The sequence below is a fragment of the Balaenoptera acutorostrata genome, chromosome 15 (assembly GCF_949987535.1).
Source record: "Balaenoptera acutorostrata chromosome 15, mBalAcu1.1, whole genome shotgun sequence".
In the NCBI taxonomy this organism is placed as follows: Eukaryota; Metazoa; Chordata; class Mammalia; order Artiodactyla; family Balaenopteridae; genus Balaenoptera; species Balaenoptera acutorostrata.
This window is the reverse complement of record NC_080078.1, coordinates 59,411,080-59,427,428: the sequence shown is the minus strand read 5'-3', so window position 1 is coordinate 59,427,428 and position 16,349 is coordinate 59,411,080. Positions and strand designations below refer to the sequence as shown.

The 16,349-nt window shown below is 41.0% G+C and overlaps 1 protein-coding gene across 4 annotated transcripts in view; it reads right to left on the bottom strand.

Moving 5' to 3' along the window:
• The window catches only part of DNAAF9 (dynein axonemal assembly factor 9), a 148,242-nt gene that overhangs the window by 111,986 nt on the left and 19,907 nt on the right, over nucleotides 1–16,349 (bottom strand). For all 4 annotated transcript variants that reach the window (XM_057528941.1, XM_057528942.1, XM_057528943.1 and 1 more), the window contains 5 exons: nucleotides 12,852–12,931; nucleotides 8,683–8,802; nucleotides 5,561–5,685; nucleotides 4,451–4,547; nucleotides 3,383–3,489 (listed from right to left, as the gene is read on the bottom strand). In XM_057528941.1, coding sequence (XP_057384924.1) covers nucleotides 3,383–3,489; nucleotides 4,451–4,547; nucleotides 5,561–5,685; nucleotides 8,683–8,802; nucleotides 12,852–12,931 — 529 coding nt within the window. The remainder of the gene's footprint in view (nucleotides 1–3,382; nucleotides 3,490–4,450; nucleotides 4,548–5,560; nucleotides 5,686–8,682; nucleotides 8,803–12,851; nucleotides 12,932–16,349) is intronic.

Genomic DNA, 16,349 nt, shown 5'->3' with positions numbered 1-16,349 from the left:
GACTGGTGCCTTCCCACTGGTAGGTGGAGCTGGGGTCCTGAGCCTCTGGTGGGCAGGGCCATGTATAGAGGCGGCTGTGGGTTCAGGAAGTCTTCAGGCAGCCTGCGTGCTGATGGATGGGGCTGTTCCCCTGCCTAATTTGGCTTGAGACATCCCAGCACTGGCCCCTACAGGCTACTACTGAAGCCAGGTCTTGGTGCTAATGAGCCAGAGGGAGGATTCCACAATGGCGACCACTAGCATCAGTGTCCACGTGATAGAAGGGAACTCCCAAGGAATGGCTGCCATCAGCGTCTATGTCCCCAGGGTGAGCTGCAGTTGCCTCTTGCCTCTCTGGGAGACTCCCCAAGACCAGCAGGTAAGTCTGGCCCGGGGTCCTATCAAATTACTGCTTTCGCCCTGAGTCCCAGGGCGTGTGATATTTTGTGCACGCCCTTTAAGAATGAAGTCTCTGTTTCCCCCAGTCCTGTGGGACTCCTGATATTAAGCCCTGCTGGCCTTAAAAGTCAAATGTTCTGGGAGCTCATCTTCCCAGTGCAGGGCCCCCAGGCTGGGGAGCCCGATGTGGGGCTCAGAACTCTCACTGCTGTGGGAGAGCCTCTGCAATGTAATTATCCTCCAGTTGTGGGTCACCCACCTGGGGGAAAAGGACCTGACTATATCGCAAGTCCGCCCTTCCTACCTGTCTTGTTGTGGTTTGTTCCTTATGTCTTTAGTTGTAGAAGGTCTTTTCTGGTAGGTTGTGGTCTTTTTTCATCGATGGTTGTTCTGCAAATAATTCTGATTTTGGTGTGCTTGTGAGAGGAGGTGGGCTCAGGATCTTTCTACTCTGCCATTTGGCCAATCTCCCTGATTTCTATTTTGAAATTCAAATCTTAATTCTACTAATGAATTTTGAGACTTATAACAATATTTCCTCATGTCATCCATCTCCCTTTTTAATTCTGCTTGCTCTACCTACCATATCTCATTTCTCTTTTTACAAACTGCATTCTTAAAAAGTACAAAGAGATATTTTTCTCAATTTTTATTTTATTTCCTGGAGAAAATATTTTTTAAAAGCATGCTGATCTATCCCTGCATCTAATATGCTATGGTCTCTTTCTTACCTTTTGAATTTTTTCATAGGGTTTATCCCACCTTTCAGTACAAAAATCTTATGTTTGTCCATAAAAAGGTGAATGAATGTTTACTCTGTAATTATTCTCATTATTCAGAGGATTATTTTAGAATCCTCCCCTTGGGGAGCTGGCTAATGTAAATTTACATTACCAGGTCATACAGTTCCAGCAGCTGGAGAGTAAGAAGAAGGAAGTTGGAGACAGGGAAAGCCCTAGAAGAGGAACTTCCCTGTACTGCTTCCAGGAAGAAAAAGTTCCCTATATCCATAACTTAGTTTGGCTCAGCCTAAGTACCAAGTAAATGCTGTGTGGGTCTGGCTTCCTTTCTCATGCTGGCACCTACCACATCAGGGATAAAAACATCCTCTGAATTAAGGATTTTCTTCTGGGTATGAGCATACAGTAAAAAAGTTTAAAAAATTAAGTTGTAAGTATCTGTAGTTCTCCTCCTAGCTTTCAAAGGAGGCAAGAACTTTTCTGGCTCAGGCAGTTATCAGGCCTTTAATATGTGAATCAGAGAGAAGTACAGTATAATGGCAGAGCTGATCAGTAGGCCAAACTGTTCCATACCTTAAACGACCAGGAAGGACAGGGTAAGGAAGAGAAGTGAGGTCAAGGGAAATGAGATGGAGACGAAAGGAAAGTATCTGAGAGAATGAAAATTAGTGGCTACAGAAAAGGGCAGGATCTGAAGAAAGGGATCTGGAGAGAAGACTTATAGTAATAACTCTTAAAATATGATGTGTGCTGTTTCCTCCTCACTGCCCATCCCATCCCCTAAAAACACCACCCTACAGGAAAAATCTACATTACCTGGATTTGACTTCATGGTTTGATGCACTTTAAGGCAGAAGCCAGAGGCCTGCCCCATTTGAGCTGCATGAATTGTACAGCCTCCTAGTGCACTGCTTTCTAACGCTAATCTAGTGGCAGCCCAGGGGTTAGGAGCACAGGCTTTGAAGCCAGACTTTCTTGACTGGGCCCTAGCCCTGCCACTCACAGGCTACTAGCTCTGTGACTTTGGGAAATTCATTTAAACTTCCCATAAAATAGGGATGGTAATAGTACCTACTTCAGAGGATTATTGTAAGAATTAAAGTTAATTCATGCAAAATGCTTAGAACAGTGCCTGGAGTATACGAGACAGTAAAAATGCCTAGTTTATACAATTAATTAAAAATAAACATTACCATTATCACTAAAAATTTTAAGCTTCCTCTCTACCTCCTGTGGCTTGCCTCTTTTCAAGTCCCTCTTCTTCTAAATTAGAGAGCATTAGATGCTACCAGGGGCAGCTCCCACAGCCTTGTTGATGTTCTGCTACCTGTGGTCAATGTGAGAAAACTGGTTTGGAGCAAGAAAAGTAGGGCTGATGTGGTGTGTGTCTCTTCATCCCTACAGCCCATGTTCCTCTACATTACAGGGTTTGTCAGGTGAGCCTCCAAACATTTCTTAGGGACACTGCTACTTCTCAGAAGGGGTAGGAATTAGCCCTGGGCCTTGCTTCCAAAGGTCCCACTTACTTCTATCCCTAAGAGTATGTCCCCATTTCTAGCATGTCAATGTTCCTTCTCCCTGGTTTCCTGTACTGGGGGCAGGTCATTTCATTGGGGATCCTATGGAGGCATGTGGATACCAGGTCATCCGCCCTAATATGTACCCTGGGTGATCCCCTCTCCCAGTCTCATTCATTAATTCACTTAACAAATATTTACTGGTCATCTTCTAGATGCAAAGAATACTGAAATAAAAGATACTGTTCTTACCACAAAAGCTAATCCTTTTATTCCTCTAGTACACAGTACTTATACAAAATTCTCATTGCTCCTTTCATTGCTCTTGAACAGTTAAATTATACGAACTTCTGAGCTACAAACAACGAGAATGCTTTTGTTCTCAAGGAGCTTCTAATCCAGAGACCAGGGGTGGGTGAATGAGTGAGTGGGTGTGACAAATGTGGGTGACATAGGACGATAAAAGCTATAAGAGGAGTCAGCCTAGGGTGCTACAGTGAACTTAGAATGGGGAAAGAAGAGGAAGGAGGACAGAGAGGAACTCCAAGAATAAAGGGCACAGGAGCTCAGTTTGGGGACTAGCCTTAAATAGCAACTATTTTCCATTTCAAGTCTTTTAACTTGCTCCATGCCCTTTGCAGTCACTGCCAGCTTTTCAGAGTGTTATAATGAACACCCACATTGTGGGCCTTCATAAAAACAGCCCAGTGGTAGACAAAAACCAGGCACACTGTTTTTCATACATACCTCGTATTTCATGGTAAAAAATCCATCCCCTCCAATGCCCTCAAGTGCAAAGGCCTGTACAATTGGCCATTTCTCCACTACAAACATATCAAATATCTGCAAGTGACCTAGAGGAATCAAGTACAACATGTATCAAATACCGTTCTGGATACAGCAGTCTAAACCTGATCTAATGTGGTCATTAGACATCATTTCTCACAAGTTCACCACAGCCTCATCAAGCAAAATAAAACTGAACCAGATACACAAACAAGTTACAAAAATTCAGATTTCTCTACAGTATTTTTTCACATTCTGGTTTCCTAAGTAAGTAAATAAGTAAATAAATAAATAAATAGTGGCCTACTACATCTGACTTGTATCACTAAGTGGATATATTTATTAACAGACCAAAACTTGGCTCCTTTCCCTTAAGAAACACAGCTAACCAACTTCCTCAAGGGAAAATTACCAAATCAAAATTTTTCTTTTCCTATAACAACAAGCTTCAATGTGCAAAGTTTTTTTTTTTTATAAATAAGATACAAGCACTGCTAAGCTTGTTGATTTTTTCCCTCTGTTTTCACACTTTTTTTTTTCGGCCATGCCGTGTTGGCATGTGGGATCTTAGTTCCCAGACCAGGGATCGAACCCGTGCCCCCTGCACTGGAAGCACAGAGTCTTAACCACTGGACCACCAGGGAAGTCCCCTACACATTATTTTTGAGTCTCACTGTCAGCATATTTTTAACAGCTACCCAAATTACTATTTCTTATTAGCAAGAGGCCCCACATCTACACTTCAAGTATAATAAGTGGTATAGCATAGATGGCAACTGTAGTAAATCCTTTATCAGTTCTTCTGACTGCTGCTGGTAGCATGCTGTGTTGCTGCAGAAACTTCAGTTATGAACACAAGCTTGCACAGGAAAGTTCCCAAATTTCATTCTGCTTGATCCTCTCTGCCTTTAGTGAAAACAGATCAACAGGTTTCCCAGCTGAATGCCTCCACTGAAAGGAGAAGTAAGGACATTCGATTCACACACCATCCCAGCAAGGTTCTAAAATGGCTGACTGTCAGATACGCACCTTGGGAGCTGTAAGGAATGCCAATTCTACTACAGTCTCGAACCATGTCTACAAAACTGGCAATTTTAAATTCTTCTGCAGCTTCCTCATCTTCATACTAAAGAAGGAAATAGAAAGGAAACAGGCTCTCATGAGACATCATACAAAATCCCATATTTTCTGTGCATTTTTATTAGTTGTCCCAAATGTCCCTAGAGGGTTTTTTTGTTTGCTTTTGTTTTGTTTTGTTTTTCTTGGCCGCATTGCGTGGCTTGCAGGATCTTAGTTCCCTGACCAGGGACTGAACCCACTTCCTCAGCAGTAAAAGCACAGAGTCCTGGAACGCTAGGGAATTCCCATCAAGAGGGTATTTTTAAAGGCAAGTTTTAGTGTTTGCTGGTCAGAAACATGTCAATCCCTTACCTTACACCACACACAAAAATCAACTCAAAATGGATCAGAGACCTAAATGCAAGAGATAAAACTTGTCCTCAAAAGTCCCCCAAATGCTCATATGGAAAGAAGGGTTCTGGACCTACACTGGGTCACAATTTCCACGAAATCCTAAATCTCAAGTCCCAATTTGATTTCTAGCCAAATCTCTGAAAACGGTCTAAAGGGAAATGGAAACAAATACCAAGAAATCCAAACATTGAAATGTCACAGAGCTTATCAAATTCTCCTGGGGCAGTTCCTAGGCCCGAGAGAATGGACCCAGGCCGGGGATAAAGAAGCAGGGCAGGAAGGCAGGTTCACAAGTCCACTATTAGGTCCCAATTTTAATAGTCCTTTTTGTCTCTTTCAGGCATATAATTTATTGCTAGGGTAGCCTCATAATGAAATATGAAAAGTTCCACTAAAACAAATAACCTTTTTTGTGTAACCACATTTCACGAATTTTTTTTTTTGGGGGGGGGGCCATGTCGCGCAGCATGTGGGATCTTAGTTCCACAACCAGGGATCAAACCCATGCCCCCTGCAGCGGAAGCTTGGAGTCCTAACCACTGGACCACCAGGAAACTCCCCAATTTGATTTCTTTAAGGACCTCCTGTTCCCATTCTATCAATACATTTTCCTGAACGAATATCCTTAGAGTGTCTCTAAGCGCCTATTTTATCGTTTCTCCTCACCTCATTTTCAGTCATGCAGTGGAAATGCAGATTTCTCCAATGTGCCACATAGGGTAAAAGATAGCGATAATTTATAGGATTACAGTACAGGTGGACACTATCTGATTTAATCAATATAATCACATCTGTAAGAAAAACAAAATTAAAACACAAGATTGTCAAAAGCATTTCCTTTAGACATCTTCTGCCCACATAATCAGTAAAACCATTAAAACGACAGAAACAATGTAACAAAACTCTAAACTGAAAATTCTTTAATTAGGCAACGTGCTTCAAAGTGACTGTAGAACACTCAAGTGTGGACAGCAAGCATTTCCTCATCCCCATGCTATGCTTCCACTACCGTGGCCCTCTGGTTATGGTAGAATAAGTCAAAAGAACAGCCTTCAGGGTGTTTCACAAAATTCAGCACAGTAAAATTTGTTGTACCAAACTCAACTGTGTACTTTGCTGTGGAGATAGATAGTAAATGGAAACTCTACAGGTAAAAGCCACTGAGGCAGGAAAACAGCACCAAATATGGCCAGTGACTGGTTCTCCTGCAGACATCAGTCTATAAAGCTCTTGGCTGCTGGCTCATCTGGCTCAAGGCAAATCGTGGGCCCGAGGATACCCCTTTCCTTGCAACCTGGGAAGGGTTATTGTATACAGATGTAAACTCTGTACACAGGAAAGGCTGGGAGGAAGAAAGTAGAGGCAAGTGATCAGCAGCTCACAGATTTAGGGAATAATCATTGATGGTGGTGGGTCAAACAAATAAAGCAATCCCAAAGGTGCAAATAAAACCAAGTAAACTAACAAACAAGCCATGGAACGGGGCAGGAATATTAAAACAGGTTGAACACTGAGAAAGAAAGCAGTCACACTTCCAGAAGAAAAGCAGAGGCTCCATTCTACGGCTCCTCAGAAACCAGAGTCATTAGGCCTCTTTCTAACAAGATGACACTAGGGAAGGGGCTAGAGGAGATGGCTGGAAGTGAGAGAGGAGCGTGGGGGCAGGAAGCAACTGATGCAGCAGGCTTAGGGCAATGCCAACACAGTAACACAGTGTGACAGACCATAATCTACAAAAACATAAGCCCAGTGAATACTGACCTCAGCTGACTGCACAGCTGGGTGGCCTCATGAAATAAAGCTCCATGATGGTGGCCTTTTAAGCCACTCTGAGCTCCACACCTGGTCAGACCCTAGGTGTTCTAGGCAACACAGTATGGAGCAGGCTCTTCACTGCTGACTCTCAGCTAAATGCTGGAGTTAAAAGGTAGCAAGGGATAAGAAAGAAGCCCCGTCTCATTCTGCTGGGAGACCCACCCTGAATCACCTGTAGGTCACCTGCTCAATAGTGAGAGTTTGATGTCACTGAGGGCTTCCTGTATACACTGCACTCTATACTAATGTGTAACATACTGCAAAGAATTAGGATCCAGTAAAAGAAATAATGCAACAGCTACTAAACCTAATGAAGCATGCTAAGGATCTCACAAGACTGACGTCATCACTACAAACAAATTTTAACAGAGTACACAGTCAGGTAAAAGAAAGCATAAGAGCACGTAAACTATTTTAAAAGTTTCTTTTTAAAATAAATCCTTCGTGTTTGCCTCTTTTTCTCTCAGATAATTAGGGATTGTAATGTAGAAGATAAATCTGGTGAACTCAGCTTTCCAGCTACTTGGATTTAAAAATGAATTTATTAATTTGGAAGAAAACGCTTACTTTATAAGCACGCATTGTGCTAGGTGACAGGATAAAGACAAAGATAAGCAAAAAGGAGCACCTTTGAGGATTTAAACTACTTCCTTAATTTCAGTACTGCAATGTCCTTAGCAACCTTGACTGCAGTGAAATGTGTGGTTGGTACAAGTATCTGCCTTTTTGTAACTGTCTAAATGAGCTGCCAAGATGAATTCTTTCCAAACCAGTATATGTTTTACAGTGTAAGAAAGCATTTTTTAAAATCAAAATCTGAAACTAAATTTGAATTGAAAAAAAATTAACAGAAGGAATAATTTCACCCTGTTTTCTGCACTTCCTAATAAAAAGAAAATCTTTCACCAATCTATAAGGATAGATACTATTAAGGACTTTACTACAGAAGAATTTTCACATACACTAGGCCAGGGTTCTTCACCTTCAGCACTACTGACAGTTTAGACCAGATCATTCTTTGTTGTGGGGAGCTGTCCTGTGTATGCGTTGTAGGATGTTTAGTAGCATCTCTGGCCTCTATCCACTCTGCCCAGTTGTGACAATCAAAAGTGTCTTCAGATATTGCCAAATGTCCCCTGGGGGATAAAACTGCCCCCAGTTGAGAATCACTGTATTAGATCCACAGCAAGATTATTTCAACATCAGATGTTTGCTTTCACGCGTCCCCCAGCTGCTTCACAAGAGCTGTCTCTCATCCATTTTGATTTGTCTATTCCTGGGTCTCCTGATCCACCTGGCAGACAAGTCATAATGCTAAGTATGTGATATCAGAGATAGCTCCTGGGCATCACCCCATAGCAGCATGAACACAGGGTGAGTGTCTCAAGAGCCGAGGAAAGGGGAATGTAAGCAGAAAGTCTGCATTGTAGTCAGAGGCATCGTCATAAATTACAGCTCACAGAAAACAATTCCCAAAGACAGAGCAGGACAAAGAGGCTTTGTTCCTAAGCTGAAGATCCACATGAAGTCCTCCTTGCAGGAGTAGCCTGCAGGCTTATCCCTGACTCACAGCTGAAAGTGCTTTCATAGGACAACGGCACATAATGTGAACCTCCCAGCATGTAGAGGCAATGGAAAATTCAGAGGAAAACTAGTACCTTGCCAAGAAGATATAAAGCCAAACACTGATGTTTACTTTTTTCCTCTAAAACCTATTTATCTAGTAAACATACTCTGAAAACTACTTGTCACTAGTCTCTTATAATCCAGCAGGTAACCAACAGAGCATATTACTTAACGTATCAGCAAAGAAGAAATGTCGTTTTTCATTAATAAAAAAAGCAAAAATTTACTGGATCTTCAGGCTATTTTAAATTTGATCATATTTTTCCATAAAAAGGCCATGAAATAAGAATCCAAAGTACTAAATCACTTACTCCTCTCTCACACAGAGTTCACCAATATATACTTACCATCTAGAACTTCTTCAGAAAACCCTGTTTTCTCAAAATCACTGGTATTCTGATTGTACAAACCAAACAGAAGATAATTTGCCAGCTCTCTGCAGCCTTCATTGTACCTGCTATCGATTCCTGCAAGGCAAAAAAGGCTCTGATCAGCTGTACTGTACTACGGGGAGCATATGAGTCCCAACAGTTTGCCCCTGCTCAGCAAAACCCTAATGGTTAAGTTAAAGGCAGCACCTCAGACCAGTTTTGTGCCAGAAGCCAAACTAAACAACTCAAAGAAGCAGGCCTCAGCATCAAGTACTCTTACATGGATTCAAGATCTATATAGTTGAGACAGTCAAACATCACAGAACATAGAAGCTGTTAATTTAATCAAAAGCAATTCTTGAGGATAGAAGGAACCAGAAAATATAGTCCAAGTCCTGCCATAGTTGGCTAAAATTTTTTAATACTTTCAGTTAGAATAGGAATAGGCATCAGAAAAGTATTCTCTTCTCAAAGAGACCTTTACCAAAACACGTGGAATTAAATAAAGGAGGATTAAGGTGGTTTGAAAAGAACTCAAAGAAGTAAAAAGAGGACAAGTGAATGAAACCGCAGACATCCATCATTTCACAAATATTTATCAGGCCCAAGGCCTAGCACTCTGCTGGGTGCTGAAGCACGTAGTAAACATGCCTACAAATGGTCTTACAGTCTAGTAGGGCTGGGTCAGAGACTAATAAAAAGGAAATTAAATACTGCCTTCACAACTGCCTTTCAATGCCACAGGCACATATACTACCTGGTTCCTGGATATCTGTGAAGGCCCAGAGCTATGACTCTGGGCAAGAGGGACATGTCAAGGGCAGGAGGCAGCTGGCTACGTGAGGCTAAGAGGAAGGGGTTGGGGCAGAAGAAGCTCCAAGAATGGAAATATGGCTGGAGCCTGGGAAACAGGACTGCCAGTTGTTATTCAGACCAGTGAAAAGTAATGGGCATTCAGACCAGAGGGGCTTAGGGACCACCTGTGGTAGGGGACTTCAAATATGGGAAGATTACTTTCTCAGCTAGATCAAAGCAGCACAGCCCTCTTTTATGCCATTCAACACTTTAGTGAAGAAAGAGATGAAAAAGAATCAAAAGCAGAAATGACCTGGCCTACATAAGGCCTGAAGTAGAAAGGGCTACAGAGTTAAAAATAACCAGTGGACTGGGCAGCATGTCCTCTGCTAAGGATTCCAGCTACATAAACTGCCACAAAAAATGCTAACATTAAAAAGACTGACCATGTAAAATTAAAGGCAAAAGATACCATATGTAACCACCATACTCTAGTTAATAAAGTTGTTTCCCATGGGGGAATTTTGGGCTACAAATCTGATACTGCTAAATATGCATACTGGAATTAAACAAATAAATGGATGGTAGACAGTAGGTGCCAAGTTTCTCACTGGTGGAGTGGAAGTTTACAGATAAGCAAGAGAAGGAAGCTAGAATGATCCATGTAGTAATGGGTTAGAGCTAGAAGCACTAATATGAATTCATGTTTAGCTTAATACAGTAGAGACAGTTACATAACATATACAGATGTATATATATACACCACTTAAGGTACACACATATATTTCCTTACTTTGTCAGCTGAGAGGGCCTAAAAGCAATGACATCCCAGTAGCAAAGAGCATACCCAGTCCCCAGATCTTGGTTTCTAATACCTTTCTCCAATAAAAGAAATCAGGGCTCCTTAGAGAAATGGCTGATTCTAGGACTGAAGCAGGTAATATACAAAATAAGACTGGAGCATCTTATAGTGTCAGAAAGTACAGAAGTACTAAACAAACTATAACTTTTATGGTGATATATCAAAGGGAGGGATGTAGGAACCAACTGAAAGAGCCCCAAACAGCCAAAGCTGGAACAATTTGAAGTAGTAGTAGATTATAACCTAAGGTATAAATGAAGTAGTACTGGATTTTAACTCAAAGTATAAAATAAATCTCCATGAAGACATACAAACAAACGATTGAATAAATAAATAAATGGGGGAGAAGAGACAAATATCCCATGCAGAAGAATTTCAAATAATTTATGTAGACACTACCCTCCTCAAGGCAATGGAGCATAATCCCGACTCCTTAAGTGTGGGCTCATAGTGACTTCCTTCCAAAGAGGACAATATGGAAGGAGGGGTGGGGAGAGTACTTTACAATGCAGAACCTGACAAATATTATCTTAGCCAAGTGATCAAAGTCAATATAAACAGTGAAAAGTCTTGTTGTTAGTATGTATCCTTGATATCGTGTGATGAAAATGGCATGTTATTTCATTGGTCTTGCACTCCAAAATCCATAACCCCAGTCTAAGCATGAGGAAAACATAAGAAAAATCCCAAAAGAGGGATTTCACATATGTCAAAACTTATCACATCGTACACTTTAAATATGTGCAGTTTATTATACATGAATTATACCACAAAGCTGTTTTTAAAAAAAGGTTAGCAGAAATTCAATGAGAACATCTCCTACACCATAATAACTAAATGAAAAATGCCAAAGTGGAGGGAGTTGAGCCAGAGTTGCTCAGAAGGATACTGTCGAGGCTAGAAGGCTAGATTAAACCAACCAACCAACCAACCATGAGATGCTATGATAACCCTAATTACCCAAAAAAGCAGAATTCACTAAACCCCAGAAGCTGTTTAAAAACATATAAGTGCCTCACTGATTTCTTGCTTCACGTTCACATACAGCTGTTTCACATTCAGCTGTCCTGAAGGTTTTTTTTTTTTTTTTTTTTGGCCGCACCACACAGCATGTGGGACCCTAGTTCCCTGACTAGGGATGGAACCCACGGCCCCTGCATCAGAAGCACATAGTCTTAACCACTGGACCGCCAGGGAAGTCCCTGTCCTGAAGGTTTATTAAGTTTTTACCTCAATCTTCACACCCAACTTCAAACATCAATTTCTGCAACATTTGTGTTTTCATTAAAAAAAATATATATATATGTATATATATATATATATATATATATATATGGTCTCGTGATATTCTTATAAGTTGACCTTTTCCTCAATCCTTTAGTATTCTATATTCAAGTAGCCCACATGATCAATTTTATGCTGCCTATTTTTACTAGGTTGAGCCTTAACTAACAGAAATAATAGCATAAGTCCAGTAACAAACAGGTGATTTTATTCATAAGTAAATTCATGGCAAAGACAGCCCCCACACCCTTGATGGCTGCAGCTGGAAAGAGAATCCAGTGAGTGTTGTTTCAGCATTTGACTGGAATTCTAGGCCCACCATAAACTATGTCTCTTGGCTAAGTGAGTGATGAAGCCAAGATTCAAACCCAAAACCTGCCTGGCTCCAGAGTGCACGTTTTTAATCACTCTGCCCACTGCCTATCGTAAGTTTAAATGCAAGTGCTATTAAGTGAAAAAATAAAATTATGCATAGACTATCTGAGGAAGGACAAACAAGAAAGTGGTTCGCTTCTGGGAAGGAAATCGGGTGGTTGACAGACAAACAACCTGAGCTAAGCAAGTTTTATGACTCAATACTGTGAATGTAAATGAAAGTGAGATAAAGAAGGAGATTGACCTGACATAGAAAAATCTCCAAGATATACTTATCAAGTGAAAAATTTTCAATTAGATTAACAACAATATACATAAAATGTTCCCTTTTGTGTTAAAAAAAATACGGTTGATATTATCTCTGGGGAGTGGGACTGGGTAACTGGGATGATTAGAAAATTTTGTTCATTATTATTTGTGTAATGTCTTAATTTTTAAATTATATGATGTATTTTCATAATAAAAACAGTGTTAAAGAACAAATAAATGCCCAATTCTGCCACTCTATGGCCCTGAGCAAGTCTGTTTGATCTCCCAGAATCTCAGTTTCCTCCTCTGTAAAAAAGGGACAACACTGCTTCTTGTAAGGTTGCTGTGAGGAGAAATGAGATAACATGTACAAAGTGCCTGCTCTGTGGTACAGGCCCCCTATCTCACTGATATCTCACCTGACCCCATTAAAACAGCAACAGATCTCAGGGGAACAAAAGCTGGGAGAAGAATACTAACTCACAGCTTATCTCACAGTGATGATACTATTATTATATCTTCCTATGAACAGAAGCCAAGTTGCCCCAGCCCTGAGTCCCACCTTGTTAAATGCACTGACCTAGGATGCAGAGGATCCCGTCGGGTTGAGACTTGCTGCTCTGGGTCAGGATGCTCTGAACCTGGCGGAGTCGACTGCAGCTGCAATAAGAACAGAAATCAGCTTCCTGAGTGCCAGCACATGAAGGCATGAAGAAGAGAACGACTGCTAGGGATGGAAACTGGTCCTTGTCTGACTTTGGTATCGGAATCATAACAAGAAATTAGGGAGTATTCTTTTTTTTTCTATTTTTTGGAAGAGATTATGCAGAAGTGGTCTGAAGACTAAGTCTGAACTGCTGATTATAAACCGATGGTCAGTGGCTCTCTGGCTCAACAAAGGATGGAGCCAAAGGCCCTCTCATGATGAATGCTGGACAGGATTAGAACTGAGCAGCTGACCAGAAGGACTTCCAATGACTTCTCAATTTTGAAGTTTAATCAAGGAAGAGTTTCTACACTTATCTGTCCTAACTGTGGTCATCATTGGTCTGTTAAAAACAAACCAAAAAACAAACAGATAAAAACCAAAAACTGGCCTAAGGACCTAAAGGAAGCTCTGATGTATCATCATCAGAGAGTGTCAGTAGATGGTACTTGGTCCCATTTCTGTGCAGATCTCTGATTCCATTGGTTTTAGGCATATGCCCTTCCTCCCAAACAAAGCATAAGAAGAGACACGACCAGACATTAATATCACTTCTAAGGACCCCATGCTTTCCATATCAATCCCTCCTCCTTCCCAGAAGTCCGAGAGAGAGCTGGTCACTTTCCTGCTTGAGACTGATCTTTCCACAGGGTCTGTCCACATCACCTTCAGGTCCAAGATCTGTCTCCAGTATTCATTCCCTAACACTCCTATATTAATTTTTTTCCCCTACAGTAAACATATTCCCAGCCCTACCACATCATTATTATCTAAGATCCTCCACAAAGCAACTACAGTAACTGTTCCATCCATAACAATCAGATTTCATCCTCACCACTCTGTTCCGGTACACTGCTCTACACTCACCCAAGCAATAGTATTTCCAGTCAAACAACACCACTTCCCTTCCTTGGATTCTCTTTCCCCCCTGGATTCTTTCTGATGTCCCCATACCCCAAGTCCTTGACTTAGTGGTCATTATCACTGTCTTCCCTCAAGATGTTCACAGTCTTCCACCTAATACCAAAACCAAAGATAGCACCAAAAAATAGAAACCTACAGATCAATATCTACCATGAATATAGATATAAAAATCCTCAATAAAATATTAGCAAACAGAATTCAAAAACATACAAAAAGAATTGTACATCATGACCAAGAGGGATGCAAGGCTGTTTCACTACTGGTAAATCAATCAATATAATCCATCAGGCTAAAGAAGAAAAAAAATCACACAACCATATAATTGATGCAGAAAAATCATCTAACAGAATTCAACACCCATTCATAATAAAAACACTTAGAAAACCAGAAACAGAGTTTCCTCAACTTGATAAAGAACATCTACAAAAAACCTCCAAAGCAAAGTTTGGAATATACTTAATGGTGAAAGACTAAATGAGGAACAAGAAAAAGATGTCTGCTCTCATTACTCCGATTCAACATAATACTGGAAGTTCTAGCCAATGCGATAAGCCAAAAAAAAAAAAAAAGGAAATAAAAGGCATAAACATAGAAAAGGAAGACATAAAACCATCGCTATTTGCAGATGACATAATGACCTATGCAGGGAATCTCACAGAATCTACAAAAAAAAAAATCTGAGAACTAATAAGTGAATTCAACAAAGTCACAAGCTCAACATATAAAAACCAACTGTATAAATGAACATACAGAAACCAAAATTAAAAATACAGTATCATTTAAATATAAATCTAACAAAACATGCACTGGACTTACATGCAAAAAACTACAAAACACTGATTAAAGAAACCAAATAAGATATAAGTAAGTGGAGAGACGTATTTACGGACTGGAAGACTCAACATAATATAGATTTCAATTCTCCTCAAATTAGTGTACAAGTTTAACACAATTCCTATCATAATCCCAGCAAGATTTTTTGTAGATATAGAAAAGATTACTCTAAAACTTACATGGAATGGCAAAGGAACATTCTAGAATAGCTAAAACTTTTCTGAAAATGAATAAAGTGGGAGAAATCACTCTACCTGATGTCAAGACTTATTACAGAGACAGGTTCAAGATGGCGGAGCAAAAGGACGGGCACTCACTCCATCTTGCGAGAGCACTGGAATCACAACTAACTGCTGAACAGTCATCGACAGGAAGACACTGGAACTCACCAAAAAAGATACCCCACAACCAAAGACAAAGGAGAAGCCATAATGAGACAGTAGGAGGGGCACAATCACAATAAAATCAAATCCCATAACTGCCAGGTGGGTGACTCACAAACTGGAGAACAATTATACCACAGAAGTCCACTCACTGGAGTGAAGGTTCTGAGTACCACGTCAGGCTTCCCAACCTGGGGATCTGGCAAAGGAAGGAGGAATTCCCAGAGACTCAGATTTTGAAGGCTAGTGGGATTTGTTTGCAGGACATCGACAGGACTGGGGGTAACAGAGACTCCACTCTTGAAGGGCACACACAAAGTAGTGTGTGCATCAGGACTCAGGGGAAAGGAGCAGTGACCCCACAGGAGACTGAACCAGACCTACCTGCTATTCTTGAAGGGTCTCCTGCAGAGGTGGGGGATGGCTGTGGCTCACCGGGGGGAGAAGGACACTGGCAACAGAAGTTCTGGGAAGTACTCCTTGGCATGAGCCCTCCCGGAGTCTGCCATTAGCTCCACCAAAGAGCCTGTAGTCTCCAGTGCTGGGTTGCCTCAGGCCAAACAACCAACAGGGAGGGAACTCAGCCCCACCCATCAGCAGACAAACAGATGGAAGTTTTACTGAGCTCTGCCCACCAGAGCAACACCCAGCTCTACCCACCACCAGTCCCTCCCATCAGGAAGCTTGCACATAGTCTCATCTACCAGGGGGCAGACAGTAGAAGCAAGAATAACTACAATCCTGCAGCCCGTGGAACAAAAACCACATTCACAGAAAGACAGACAAAATGAAAAGGCAGAGGGCTATGTACCAAATGAAGGAAAAAGATAAAACCCCAGCAACACAACTAAATGAAGTGGAGACAGGCAACCTTCCAGAAAAAGAATTCAGAATAACAATAGTGAAAATGATCCAGGACCCTGGAAAAAGAATGGAGGCAAAGATTGAGAAGATGCAAGAAATGTTTAACAAAGACCTAGAAGAATGAGAGAACAAACACCTAGAAGAATTAAAGAACAAACAGAGGTGAACAATACAATAAATGATATGAAAAATACACTAGAAGGAATCAATAGCAAAATAACTGAGGGAGAAGAACGGATAAGCGACCTGGAAGACAGAATGGTGGAATTCACTGCTGCAGAACAGAATATAGAAAAAAGAATGAAAAGAAATGAAGACAGCCTAAGAGACCTCTGGGACAACATTAAACGCACCAACATACGCATTA